This window comes from Penaeus vannamei, chromosome 41 (assembly GCF_042767895.1).
Source record: "Penaeus vannamei isolate JL-2024 chromosome 41, ASM4276789v1, whole genome shotgun sequence".
In the NCBI taxonomy this organism is placed as follows: domain Eukaryota; kingdom Metazoa; phylum Arthropoda; class Malacostraca; order Decapoda; family Penaeidae; genus Penaeus; species Penaeus vannamei.
In genome coordinates this window covers 14,962,637-14,977,636 of record NC_091589.1, presented here as the reverse complement: position 1 = coordinate 14,977,636, position 15,000 = coordinate 14,962,637, and the positions used below count along the sequence as shown (strand labels likewise).

At 36.8% G+C, this 15,000-nt stretch overlaps 1 protein-coding gene across 7 annotated transcripts in view; it reads left to right on the top strand.

Annotated features, from left to right (window-relative positions):
- The window catches only part of LOC113826924 (calcium/calmodulin-dependent protein kinase type II alpha chain), a 92,448-nt gene that overhangs the window by 65,222 nt on the left and 12,226 nt on the right, over positions 1-15,000 (top strand). For 4 of the 7 annotated variants that reach the window (XM_070118234.1, XM_070118235.1, XM_070118232.1 and 1 more), the window contains exons 10-11: positions 3,521-3,577; positions 7,071-7,433. The exons of the other annotated variants lie outside the window; for them this stretch is intronic. In XM_070118234.1, coding sequence (XP_069974335.1) covers positions 3,521-3,577; positions 7,071-7,433 — 420 coding nt within the window. The remainder of the gene's footprint in view (positions 1-3,520; positions 3,578-7,070; positions 7,434-15,000) is intronic. 7 annotated transcript variants of the gene reach the window in all.

Below are 15,000 nucleotides of genomic sequence, written 5' to 3'. Positions count from 1 at the left end.
TAGTTCTTGTCTTTATTTTCTTTTCTCTGAGTATTTCCATTCAAACATCATTCTATTTTTGTTTTTGTTTTCATTTTTGTTTTTTCCTTCAGACTTTCAGTTGTATAACTTTTCATATGTTGTATTATTAGCTCCATGTTAATTCTGTGTGAGTGAAAATTACTGGTGACTTATTTTTTCCCTATTTTCATCACAGTTTTTATTTCTCTATAAGTGCTGCTATTATTTATTATTACTATGATTATCTAAGCAATTTAATTATTTTCTAGTCTTTCTTCACTATTATCATTTTTACAATGATAATGGTAATTATTGTTAATATTTTTCCTATCTTATCTTTATTACTATTGATATTGTTAATATTATTGTTATTATTATTATCATTATTATTATGATAATTATTGCTCTTGTTCTTATTGATTTTATTATTTTTTCTATTATCATTATTATTGGTATTATTATTATTGTTATTATTATTATTATTATTATTATTATTATTATTATTATTATTATTATTATTATTATTATTATTAATATTTCTATCATTATTACTATCCCATTTCTCTCCTGATTTTGATAATAATTGAGATTATTATTATGAACTTAGTCATTACTGAAGTGATTGTTATTACTATTATCATATTTTTATTATTGTTATTATTATGACAATAATGATAATGATAGTAATAATTATGATAATTTTTAAAAAATTATGATAAAGATGATTAGTAATGGTAATAATGATGATTATTATAGTGATAATGATAATAATAATTACAATAATGATGATAATGATAATAACTTTAATGATGATAATGAAGATGATTATAGTGATAATGATAATTATAAAGATAATTTTAGTAATAATGATAATAGTGATAATGATGGTATCATAAATTTGGTAATTTCATTATACTTTTTATTATTTTGTGATTATCAGTGATGGTAATAATGATAACATTATTATTATTGTTATTATTATTATTAGCATTATTATAATTGTTGTTGTATCAATATCATTATGACTATTATTGTTATTATTATTATTATTATTATTATTATTATTGTTCTCATTATGAATAGTATTACTATTGTTATTGTTATTGTTATTGTTTGCATTACTTTTGTTATAATTATGACTTTTCTTGTTTTTATAATTATTATTATTACTGTTATTATTATTATTATTATTATTATTATTATTATTATTATGAATATTTTTTTACTATTATTATTACTATAATTATTACTATTATTTTTTATTATTATTACTAATATTATTATCAATGTTATTTTTGTTATTGTTGTTGTTATGATTATTATTATCAATATTATTATTATTGTCATTGTTGTTGTTGCAGAATCAGCTTTTAATATTGTCTTTATTATTGTTTGTATTATTCTCATTATTGTTATTTTTTATTGTTGTTGATGCTGTTATTGTTATTATCACTGCTGTTCTTTCTTTTTTTCTTTTTCTTTTTTTTAATGTTGGTGTCATTGTTATTATTATTATAATTATTATTATTATTATTATTATTATTATTATTATTATTATCAATATTATTATCATCATCATCATCATCATCATCATCATCATTGTCATCATTATTATTACTACTACTTTTACTGTTTTTTATTTTTATTTTTATTTTATTATTATTATTTTTTTATTGGTTTATTTTTATCAATATCACTTTTCTCATTGCTATTATATTTATTGTTATTATTATTGCTTTTATTATTATTATTATTTTATTTATTATTATTGTCATTATTAATATTTTAGCGATACTATTATTATTGTTGCTGTTATTAATATTATCATTATCATTGTTATTTTTATTATTATTATTATTATTATTATTATTATTATTATTATTATTATTATTGCTATTATAATCATTAGCTTATCATCATCATCATCATTATTATTATTGTTACTATTATTATCATTATCATTATTGTCTCCAGTATTTATTGTTATTGCTGTTATTACATAAATTGTTGTCTTATCACGTATTATTTATGAATTATTACCTTTATTATAAATTTCATCTTGTGTATTGAGTTTTGATTATATCTAATATGATTGCCAATAATTTTGTCTCTATTGTTGTATTTGTTCAGGGAATTATTATGAATATTTTTATTTATTGCTATGATCGTTATGATTATTATAGATGCCATTATTGTTGTTATTATTATTGCCATTATTATTGCTATTATTGGTCTTGTTCTTGTTGTTATTATTATTTTCTATTATTATTTTTTTTTTCTTTTTCTTTTTTATTGCTATTATGGTTGTCATTGTTGTGATTATCATCATCATTATCAACTTTACTATTTTCAGCATTTTATCATTATCATTATTTTTTTATTATTATTATTATTATATTTATGATTACTATTATTATGATTATTATTATTATTATTATTATTATTATTATTATTGTTATTATTACCATCATCTCGATAGTCATCATCATCATTGTTGCTGATAGTGTTGTTATTGCCATCATCACTTATAATTGTTATTAAAAGGTTAGCAAAGACATTTTCATTTCATTATTATTTTATTTTATTTCAGTGAGAATGATAATAAATGCGTTAGAAAGGCAAACAGATTTAAGAAGAAAACAGAAAATATTCAGTAAAATGGATCTCCGCCCTACTTGATATATGACAAAAAAGAATATAAAGAATAAGGAATGCGGAATGTGTTCCTAATAGTTTATAACTGTCGAACTAAGATTTTTTTTTTAAATAACCATTAGCTTTCATGATGATGAAGACAGTCTTACACATGAAGGATTTAAAATATATATATGTATCTTACTGGAAAAGGTTATATATGATTTTATTTTTCATGAATTTGTTGTTTGTTTACTTCTTTATTCAGGGAATTATTTATATTTTTAAATATCTATTATGATATGAATGTAGACTAGATTTTTTATCATCTTTTACATTTTAAAAATCAAGAATATTTTTTATAATCAAGACATCTAAAAGATCTTCAATAAATAAAAAGGAATTAGAAAACTATAAGCCTGACTGCGCTTTAAGAAAAACTCATTGAGACTTAATTATATTTTTTATTAGATTTTTTTCTCTGTATCTCTCTCTCATTCTTTCTCTCATTTTTCTTCTTTTTTTCTCTTTCATTTCCTTTTAACTGAGTGCAATGGTCCTGGCGGGAAGAAGAAAAAAAAAAAGAAAACAAAGAAAATGGCATTAAAAAAAAAAAGCACGCATATACGTATCTATAATCCACCCTTGCCCAACTGCCTGAAAGAGGTTTGTCTTCCTTGGGAAACCCCTTAAAAGGATGTAATGTCATCTTTGCTTTCACATGACACAGCGGTAGCATCCCCACTCACCGTGTACATCTGCTGCATTGTCAATGGTGGTTTTTTTCTCTTTCTTTTGTCCATCCCCTCTCCTCCTATTTTGCCGTGGACGTTGCTTGGTGGGCACCCCGGGTATGGTGCCGATCTTTCCCCTGCGACGTAAACAGACAAGTCCAAGTCGCAAGTCGATAGAAGTACCACAGTGATCGCCCGAGATGCAGAAGGTAGGCGCTTGTTTATGCACCTTATCCCTAAATGACTGAGGAAAAAAAAAAAAAAAAAAGAAAGAAAGAAAGTACACTTACTGAGAAACTGTTTACAAGCTGCTACTATTATCACCGTAGTTAACAACTAATATGAACTAAGATTGATAGAGTATTCCTTTTTTATTTCTTCTTTTTTTTCAAAATTCTTTAGTCTGATCATGTGGCACTTACAAATTCTACAGTATTGATATGAAAACTTTTCTTTATATAAAAAACTTTGATGCATGGTAATCTAAATTTACATGACTTTTTTGTAATTATTGTGGTAAAGCCAATCTGAAGCCATACTTTATTATTGATCATTCTTTCAAGAAACAGCACAGTAGTTGCCTTAAATCATTAAAAAGAATGAATATTTCTTACTCATTTCCTAAAGGTGAGCTTAAGCAGAAGTGGATATGCTTTAGAATAGACATTTTAAGATATATTATCAAATTCAGTTTTGGCATTCTATCTACGTGTTCGTGAGAACTTGTCTGAAGATTTTGCTTTTCTTCTGGAAGTTCATAAGTAGATGTTTACTGCATATAACTTATTAAAACATCTTCAAGATGTGTATATATATTTGCTATAACTGCAAGCTTTTCCAAGTTTAAAGTTACTCTCACATTTATTTTCATTGCAAATCAGCAATTTCACAAGATACAGCTAATGCTGCACAATTCTGCAACTTCAGAATTTTGTGTTTCTGACACTTTACTGTATAACCATCTTGCTTTATATTTTCTGATATTCTTTCTTTTTAAAATTAGTTACATTTTTCATGTAATTCTTTCTAAATATTTACTATTTACTTAACTTTATTTCTACTTCAAAACTAAGCCTGAATTTTTTCTTTGATTCTGTCTGTTAATATCACAGCATTATCATGACAGTTTTCCCATCTCATCATTTCCTGGTTTTGGTTTCATTCATGAGCCATATGTGATTTTGTATACACCAATCTCCAAAACTAAATTCAAAGTTATCCAAAAATCCACTTCGTTTTACTATACTGGTAATAAGGGATATAACTGGATTTCCAAACATTAGTATACTGTATATACTGCCTTACACAATCTCATGGATAGAATAAATGCATTTTTCACACACACACACACACACACACACACACACACACACACACACACACACACACACACACACACACACACACACACACACACACACACACACACACACACACATTCATATATATATATTAATCCTCCTGTTTTAGATATGGCAGTTAAATAACCAATTTTAAAAAATGCACTATGCACGTAATTTTTCTTCTTTTTTATCAAAATATAGAATATTTTCACCTATAACGAAAATTTTATTTGCTGTCTTACTTTTCTTGTGTAATAAATCCTTAAACAATTTTAAGTATAGGTTTTGTCATTTTGCAAAATGTTTTCATTAGTTCTGCTATATCAGTAAAGTTTACTTTTAGAAATGTTTGATATCTATTTTTTTTTTTCTTTTTTTTTTATGGAACATACACACCAGCATCAACGCTGTTAACATGTTTAGTGGGTCAGTTGTCATAGTAGGGATAGACAAGCTGCTTTAGTACCATTTAAAACTATTAGTTCAGAGTTTCTAATAGATTCTTGAGTTCATTACATCATATGCTCTTATAGGTTAAGTCCATAACAAAATAGACCAAGCATGACTTTTATCTTCCTTTTGCAGGATATTTTCATATGTTAGAACCTTAGAAACACACAAAATTTATTATGTTCTTAATACCTTCAAAGTAACCTTAGGATAAGTTGAGTGATGTAAGGTTCTTAGTTGGGCAAGTCTCTTTTTTTTTTTACAATGAATGTGAAAACTCATCAGTAGTATTAGAACAATATTTCAAAAGGCGTTGCACCTGGGGACTAAGCTGACGGTCAGTCACTTGATAGTTTGCTAGGAGCTTCACATTCTCTTTCAAAACAGATTGCTTGGGGATGCATTCTGAAGGTAAGATACTGTTTCTGAAGTATAAGCCTGTTTGGGGATATTTGTTTAATCGCATTTGAGATTACATAGATTGAGATGTTCCTAGGTCAGTGTAGATTGCATAACTTGCAGTTTCCGGGAAACGATAGACCAGTGCCCAAGTACTATTTTGAAAAGATATGTAAATATTCCTGTCCTGAGGAATTTAAGATTGTCTATTGAGCGTTATTCAAAATTTGGGCACAGTTTTTACCAGGAACTGCACAAGGTCAGCATCCACCAATAATCTTGCATTAAGGCATCCCCATAAGGTTACAGTTGATTTCTTAATCTCTGTGAATAAAATAAAGGAATTGATATGCAGCATTTAACACATAGGATAGAATATACAACTCTGATGGTGATGACATGGGAGGTAAATACTGTAATATGTATTTCTTCAATTTTAAGTTTATAGTAAGTGGGCCTATCATATATAGAGAAGAAATAGACAGTGAACAGTTTTGCTTGATGCAGTTTTGATAGTACTGAAGATGCTCTTGATCATTATATGGATAATTATCCAGTATGGGAGATGTGTGTCCTCTAGTATAGGTTTATAAAATCATTCTCATCCCCTTTAAAGGCAACCCGTGCCATTGTTAATTGAAGCTTATTACATCTATGCTATTGCTGTCAATGTTAAGTGCAAATTTTAGTTCTGCTGCTTCGGGTTTCATGTTGGCTGAACATTAAATACATTATCTAGAATTATTAAACAATATGGATAATACTATGATGAATCCATTCTGAAAATAAGGCATGCTTGCAAGGATAATGCATAATAGTTATCCTTGGTATGTGGTTATAGTAGTCATTACGATATTTTTTGTGAAAACAACTTTTTAGTGATGATAACAAATGAGTGACAAACTTGAAGAGCATCCACACTGCAAAAGAAAAAAAGGAATGGCATGAATCAGGCTGTAGGAAAGGTGTTTCAAAGATACTTTCCAGTTTAAAAAATATATATTCTTTTTAATTCACTGTTATTCTCTATAATTCTTGGCAGTCATGATCTCAGGAAGTGAAACACAGGAATTTCTCTTCAATGTGGAAGCACCCGAATTGGCAAGTCTTTCCTTGGTCCTTCAGCCTCAAGACGAAGTCATTGAGGGTTTTAATAAATGTACCATATCTTCGGGGAGTGTGTATTTAATAACCGACAGGGACCAAAGCTGAGTTCTTACGGTGCAACGCTGACTAGTCACACTCAGATAAGAGCAGAGGAGTGATTAAATGTTCTGTGCCTTTTTTAATCCTACAGAACCAGGCTTGAATATCAGTTCTTAGATGGCGGCTGGTGTGTATAGTGAAAGAGACAGTAGTGGGTTGGTGGTAGAGGGGGAAAAACAGAGACATTCCCGGTATTTTAATTTGGAGAACCAATTTAGGTGGAGGGTTTAGCGCCATTCCCGGATCTCAGGGTCCATGCTCTATATTGAGGTGAACTTGACTATAATATTGTCTGGTGTCTCAGGCGGGGAGGAGAAAGCTAAAGCAACTGCAGCGTCGGTGGTGGGCGCGATGGCCGGCCTTAAGAACAGTTTATTATCGGGCGGCTCTGGTGGTGGAGGTGGAGGTGGTGGAGGTGGTAGCGGTGGCGGAAAGCCGGCAGCGGCCTCGGCCGGTGGTGCAGGGGGGTTGATGGCGGCTGTGGCTGCAGCGGCCGCAGCTGCAGCGTCGTCGACCGCCCCTGCCACACCGTCTGCGGCAGCCAACCCTACCGCTTCTACAAAAGATCATAAAGCTGAGAATAATACAGAAACCGCGCGGCAAGACCGCAAATCCTGTAGCGTCCAGCTGAGCAGTATCCAGCTGAGCAGCAGCCAACCTAACAGCGGTAAGTGGGCGCGGTGTGGGCGTGATCCCGCACGCCCACATATCCACTAGGGAGCTACCAAGACACTTGGTAATGGCCCAACCAACTACCTTAACTAACAGGTCCTGAGTGAGACACGTCACCACTCAACAAAACAAGTACTGCCTGCTCCCTGCTCACACAAGACTAGCCCGCATTACATAGTTACATAGACACAACAGTCGCCTGCTGTTTTCTCTTTTAGAAAACGTGGTATTCAGAGTGTTCATTTACAGATACTAACATCAAAATGTGAGTGTATTTTCCATAGAGTAATAGATTTTACCTAATTACAAAGCATGTGTGTTCTATTTACGTTAATGCATTAACTCCGACGACGATCTAGAGAAGCTAGAGCGTGCTACTGGTATATTAAGCATGCCCGGCATTTGAAGGCTTCGTATATATCCAGATTGTATCTTTAAATCAAATTTCTGATTAAAACCACAGCAGGAAGATCTAACCATGTCTCCTGGTAGTAAGAAAGCTCAGTGAAGATTTCGTTATTTTCTTCTGTATCATGCTGTTTGGGAAATATGTACATAGTGCATATTATATATTCCTTGCATGGTCAAGCGGTGAAGGATTTTCTATTCTTGATTCCAAATTTCATTCAATATTATGGATACTCAGTGGTTTTAAGACCCATATGCTGTATCTGCATACATTTTTGGGATGTGTTTGCTTGGTCGGCAAAGACACGCGAAAGCCACATGCTACAACGCTAGCAATGTCTTCCTTTGGTTGATGCAAGACTGATGTCATGGTCATACTATCATGAGATTGGCTATTCGATCTTAAGACTGAATTTAGGGACGCAAATTCCTGGGATTTGGGGGAAAGATTGCAAGACTAACATTGCACTGAACATGGAAGAGTGCAGTTGATAACTATAATCCTGATAGCTAATCACGTTCGCCGAATATCTTCAAAGCGTTAACCAAATTTGCCTTTGCTGACCTTGTAATCACCGCCATTTTTAATCTTCTTTCCGCATGCTATTCATTTTTATCAAAATATTATGCGAAGAACGTGTATCTTGGACCAAGAGGGAGCCGAGACGAGGGCAGACACCCTAGTGAGGCCACATTGTACACTGGGAATATATGTACATGCTCACACACAAGAGAATCACCGAATACAGATCGTGCACACACAATCGCCCGGAAGGTTGATGATTGGCGTGACCATCGGTTCCTCGTCAGTAGACCTTGGAAGTCGTGGTTGGAGCGGCAAGGTCTCAGGAGTAGTGTGAGCTTCTACTTCGTCGAGGGAGCTCTTCGACCCAACCGACGATGACAAAGGCGCATCGCTTTGAGCACCAGATTATGAGCAGGGAGAGCGGCCTGTCTCCCGAGATGAGTGAACTTGTTTTATGAACCGATGTGTATAAATAGACTCGCCCTAATGACACCCATCTGCCAGTGTAGTGGCTGACGTCACACAGGGCGAAGGGACTAAGATTAGCTTCTTCCTTCGTGCTAAATTTGCTCTTTGCCAGCTGTGCTACTTGACAGTGGAGGTGCTGAGAGACGTTATGATCAATAAATGATGGAGATTATAAGGGAAGGTGGGACAAAAATAATCAGAGAATGCGGGATTCTGGTGGAACCGATAGACGGGAAGGAAGGGTGATAAGGATAGGGAAAAATGGGGAATTTAGGGACGGGGATAGATGAAAAATGAACAGGGTTCTCGCGAGTTGCTATGGTATGTTAGATAGGTAATCAGTGATTATAGATGTTTTAAAGAGAGATAGGAATAGGACTTTCGTTATAGGTGAAGATGGCGAAGCCAGGTGCTAGGGAAGATTGGAGCAGGTGAAGTGAGGGCTTTAAAATCAGATAAAAACGGGGGAGGAATTTGCTGAGGCGAGAGCAGTGCGAAAGCAGAGGATCAGAGTGTGTCATGCACGGCTATGCATAGGCGTCGGGAGCTGTAGTGAGAGGGCGGGGGTTCAAGGCACGAGAGTGAAAACAGCAGAGGGATGGCCGGGCATGGTGAGTGCGTGGGCGATGGAAAGAGAAGGGGGAGGGGGAGTGGAAGCGACAAACAGACAACAGGCAGCCAAGTGGAGGCTCCCTAGTGCAACGAGGTACCTAGATGGGTGGCATTGTCGCGTCTTCTCCCGGTGTCCCGAGGGGCGTGACACGGGTGCGCCCCCAGTGTACGCGTGACGCCAGCCGTTATGTCACAGTACAAGCGCAGGCCGGGTGGTGGAGTGTCCGCGCCTGGCTGATGTTGCATAACCGATAACCGACCGACATGGCGACTGATTCCGGTGTGAAATACGGTTGCGTCGAAGTTGAGATCGTGCCGTGGAATAACTTTAGTGATAAAGTGTTGGTGTAGCCGAGACGGGGCCATGTGCATGACACACTCGACACCGGCGTGACTGTGTCCAGTGGTTTGGTGGCACGACACAGGAGGAGCTAGCAGTAGGCACAGACGTCAGCAAAGATTAAGTGTTAATAAGGGCAGTGTCAGTTTTACGGTAGCTAGTAGGCTGAGGAATGATTTTGAGTAGGGAGACTGTGTAGTGAGCAGGTGATCCTCTACCTCCGACGTCTGTATTTTTTCAGCATCGGCAGACCTTTACGCATCTCTAAAATGATTATTAAATAAATAAATAAGTGTCTCCAAATGTCTTTTTTGCATTTTTGCAGAAGTGAAGAAAATATCCATTTGGATAGAAAGAGAACCACATTATATGGTGTAGAACAAATATCACATATCCGATGCATGTTTACCACTTTTTATTTTCTTCCTTTATCTTATATTTAGTTTTCCAAGGCTTGCTTGGATGAATTATTAGCCTCATTTACATCACTGCCTCCTAACACCTGCCTCTCCACTCCACCTGCCTAGCCACAACCACCCAAGTCTCGCTGTATGAGCCAGGAGTACAACCTTAGCCGTGCGCTTGTCCCTACATTTTTGCGACCTCCTCCTCCTCCTCATTCTCGCAGTACTATATTCTCTCCCTGTCTAAATAGTGTTTATGATTCATTCTCTCTCTCTCTCTCTCTCTCTCTCTCTCTCTCTCTCTCTCTCTCTCTCTCTCTCTCTCTCTCTCTCTCTCTCTCTCTCTCTCTCTCTCTCTCTCTCTCTCTCTCTCTCAAGTTTCTACTTTTGTTCACGTCACACGTGTTTGTATATAATGTATGTATGAGTGTATTTCACTGATTAATGTGAGTGCGTGTACTCGTGTGTATATATACCCGTGTGTTTTTGTGCATATGTGTACTTTTTTTTTTTTTTTTTTTTTTTTTTTTTTTTTTTTTTTTTTTTTGCAAAGGTCAGTGCATTTTTTAAACCTTTTTTACCATTTGGTGATGGAAGGTTACACAACTTGAACTACGAGTTCGAGTTGCAAAAAGTTGTGAATGAATCGTAGACTTGTCACACACGCCCCACCCCCTCCGTTCACCCCTCTCCCCAGTCCCCGTGTACCGATCCTCGTTTCCCCTTCCCCCGTGTACCAACCAGCCCCCCCGCCCTACCCCCCTCGCCCCATCCGCAGAACCCGAATTTCGTCTCCATCGTCAATGTCTCCAGAATGTTCCTCTTCCCGAGCTCCATTTCGAAGGTCCAGTCCGACGTCGTGCACCTTTCGCCAGTCCTGGGGGCTCACATCTTTGAATTCTATTTTGTTTCGTAAAAGTCTTATTTGGCAACATTTTAGTTTATTTTTATTGATCTTTCTTTCCTTCATTCAAAATGTATTTATGATTTATAATCGTTTTACTTTCAGGTTTAGAAATAAACACTTGTTTATTTTATTCTCTCTCCATATCTTTACATTTGATCACTCTATGTACAGGGAACAAGTTTTCACGCACGGAGTAGCTTCTCGAAAATTGATTTTTGTTTCTTTGTTATATTTTTCCCGGTGGGCTCATTTATGGTTGCCAAAGGGCGTCGAGGGCCGAGGTATGTGTCCGACCGAAGTACATCGGATGAACTAGATGACGTTGACGATGAGGATGCCCAGGAGGTGGACCTGGAAGCCCTTTCTCTCTACTAGTCCCCCTGACCTGTCTTCCTGCAACCCCTCATGAAGGACTGCGTTGACGGAGCCTCCTGTAGGATCATGGCAGGACTCGGCCATCCCCATAACCCGTGGAGGATGGCTGGGCCAAGGCCTTGACCCTCGGGCGGCGATGGCTCCGCCTGGGCAGGAAGAGGGCCAGCCAAGCCACCAGAAGATATGACCTAAGACTGAACTCTCTGACTGGGACTTTTACATTATTACATTTAAGCGAAGTTCCCTCCCCTCCTTGTCCAGCCTCTAGCAGACGAACCCATTGCTATAGTCTGTTTTCATTTTATGCTAGCGGACCTCTCGCATCGCGACTGAGCCCTGTATGTACATGGCAGCGAGTTAGTAGTGAGAGCAGTACACATAAGGTATCCTAGTGTTAAGTTCTGTTGATGAGTATCAGCATCTTACAATCACTGTTGGCTTGGCGGCCCATCCCCGAGGCTGGAGAGCGTCAGTGTAGTCTTAGTGATCTTGGTACCTCCCTTTTTTTCCTTCCCACAACCTTTCATAGTTTTGGTTTCACCTTCATGCGCGTTGTTCATAGTGTTTGTGTTTGCCTTTTCCTCTTCCTTCATCTTTTTTCCGTATTTCATCCGTTTTCTTCTGTTTCTGTGTGGATTTCTGTTATTTTAGTGTATAATCATCTCGAAGGTGTCATTTTTGTGGAAGTGCTCCATATATGTTATTAAGATAATTTGATGTAATAACGACAGAGAAACGCGAGAAAATAAGCATAGGATATCTCGTAATCATTAACTGTTCGTTGTGAAAAATGGTAGATTGTTAGGGCGTGTTCTTTCCCGTTCGAGTAGATAGATGTAATGGTCAAGTTAATGTTAAAGAAATAGCTCTGGTGATGTAAAGACGTAAGTGAATTGTATTAGTATCTTAAACCTTAAGACGCAATCAATGGCAGTTCTCGACTTTTCCGATTCTCCTTTGCATTCGTTCTTCGGTTTTTATTTCTCAGGCTTTGGGAATAGAATTTAGCGCCAGATGAATAAAATAGATCGTCATTACTGTTCTCTTAACTTCACGAACAACGTTTTCCGCCTTTCCCTTTGTCAATTAGTTGTATTACTTCATTGTTTCGGTGATTCGTGAAGCTTCCCGGGTTCTAGTTGCTTCGATCCGGTATGACGCTCAGAATTATTCTGTTTTTCTTTTCTGTTTTAATTGATTGATTGGTTGATTCGCGGGCATCCAGTTAACGCCGTGCAATGCAGAATACGATAAAGATTGGAGCATGTCAAAGCATGAAATAACCCATTTGGATTTGGGAACATGGCTGCGAATTGCGTTTCGGTTCATTCGGATCAGAAATTCGAACTTGCTGTGTCGTCAAGAGTATAGAATTGCACTTTTATTCTTTTTCCTCAAAATATGTATGATTTGTATTGCCATTTACATTTTGTTTCTATACGAATCTCAGAAACATCTGTATATTCTCCTTCCTGATTCATCATAGGTAATGAATCCTCCTTTGTAAATACATTTAGTTTATACATTTTTTCCCAGTGGCCAGTGAATATAACCGGCCGTTATCTTTACATGCTGCTTAGATAGTATAATGTTTGGTGAATAGCTAATAAAGTTAATGATATGATTATCGTAAATTGCCATAAAAGTATTTTAGCATTTTAACACTGACATTGTTCCTCAGATTTAATATAGATATAGAATTTTAAACATAGATGCTTGTATTTTGTTTTCATGCCTCCGCTATATGCCTAAAGCCACCTGCGGGATATGACCACACATGCACAGGGGTGCGTGTGTGACCATGAGCATACATGCTTGCGAGTGCGTGTGCAGACGAACAGTATGTGAGTTTGAGTGTGTGTATGTGTTTGGCCTTGCAGGCGTGTGCGTGCAAATCGTGAAAGAACGAGTTTTTAAAAGAAGTGTAAGAACTCGGGCGTCAAGGAAAATTATCATGGTAAATCCGGTTTCATAATTTTCAAAATATTTTTTTTTCTTTTATGTGATTGTCTATTTTCTCAACAGATTTTATTTTTTTTTCACTTTTAATTCAGTGTTTTAATTTTTTCTCTCCATATTTTCAGTCTTTTAATACTTGAAACACAATATTTAGTGCAGAATTAATGTCACATTTTTCGTGGAGGATTTTTGAAGTGGCAAATCACGCATCCAGTGACACGTTTTGTTGGCACAGATGCATTTGATCGGCCGGTGAAGTTCAGTTAAGCTTGCGGGGCTAAAAGTATCTCATTAGAATGCCTTTTAATGTTGTTTTTAAAGTATGCACTGGATAATTGTCTTAAATAACATGAAACGTAAAAATCCCCGCACATGCATGATAACAACAAAAGGTAAAACTGGGCGGTGACAGTTTGTGATGGTTGGCGTGCAAGAGATCGTTGAACTCTCGTTGTGGCGGCTGGCTGGTGATCCGCGGTGACTTGCCTGGCGCCTCTAGACCCTCGCCCTCGGCCAGTGCCTCCCCTCCTTTGGTAGAGTCATTCGAGGTCGCTTCCTCAGCTCAGTTGTTTTGCGACGGAGGGAGGCACCCGCAGAGTCTGTAGTGGCCGCCGAAGCCGAGGGGAAGAGGCGAAGCCCAGGCGGCCGTCAGGATATAATAATCCTCAAGTAGACAGACAAGAGCTGAGGATTAGCGCTTGTGTCCTTGGCGTGGGTGTCACATTGACCAGACCTGACCTGACTTGACAGATCACCACCATGTGCGTAACTCTGTCAAGACTGCCTCCCTGTCTTCCTCACTCTCCTGGCACGCAGGTGAGTCGCTGGACAGCAGGGGGGGTCTTCCTTGCTGCACATACCCGGCTATACTACCCACAGCTCACTAGCCTGAGGAACGCACCCTGTTTTGTCCTCGTGTGTCTAGTTCTCCATGTAGCAAGCAGCTCCCACAGACGCGCTGCTCTTTCGTCCCGCTGTAGTCCTTCCCCTTTTCCCTTGGCATTTACCCCCCCCCCTCAGCCCCCCAAAATGCAAATAGGTTCCTTGTTCTATTCATTTTATAGCCTGGTAAGATAGACATATAGTTGATCATCTTGTATCTGGCATGTCCGCAATATTGATACTTGACTCTTAGTATAATTCCGCGCTGCCAGAAACTCATCTTTCTCCCATACTGGTACTAGAGTCCCGATGCGCGATCGTAGTTAAAAGTTCCCCCCTCAACCAATTCTATCTTGTACCCACCATATGCTGTGTCAAGTGTTTATTTATATATGAAAACATAGAGTGGAGCCTGAGTCATGTAATGAAACACTTGCTATCTCCCTAAGGAAGCTGGGTTCCTTGTCACTTTATCTTGAGTGTAGACTGTATCTGGGTATTCTGCAGGCGGTCACCACCACTGTTGCGTCTTGTGGGAATGTCTGTCTCATCTCCTGAAGCTCAACACTAGATTCTTGTTTGGTGTTTTTGTTGTTGATGTTGTACAGCAGTGCACGGGTACCTAACCTGGACGTTGTCAGCAGTGCTCGGATATTCTTCCTGGATGTTATACCGCCCGAT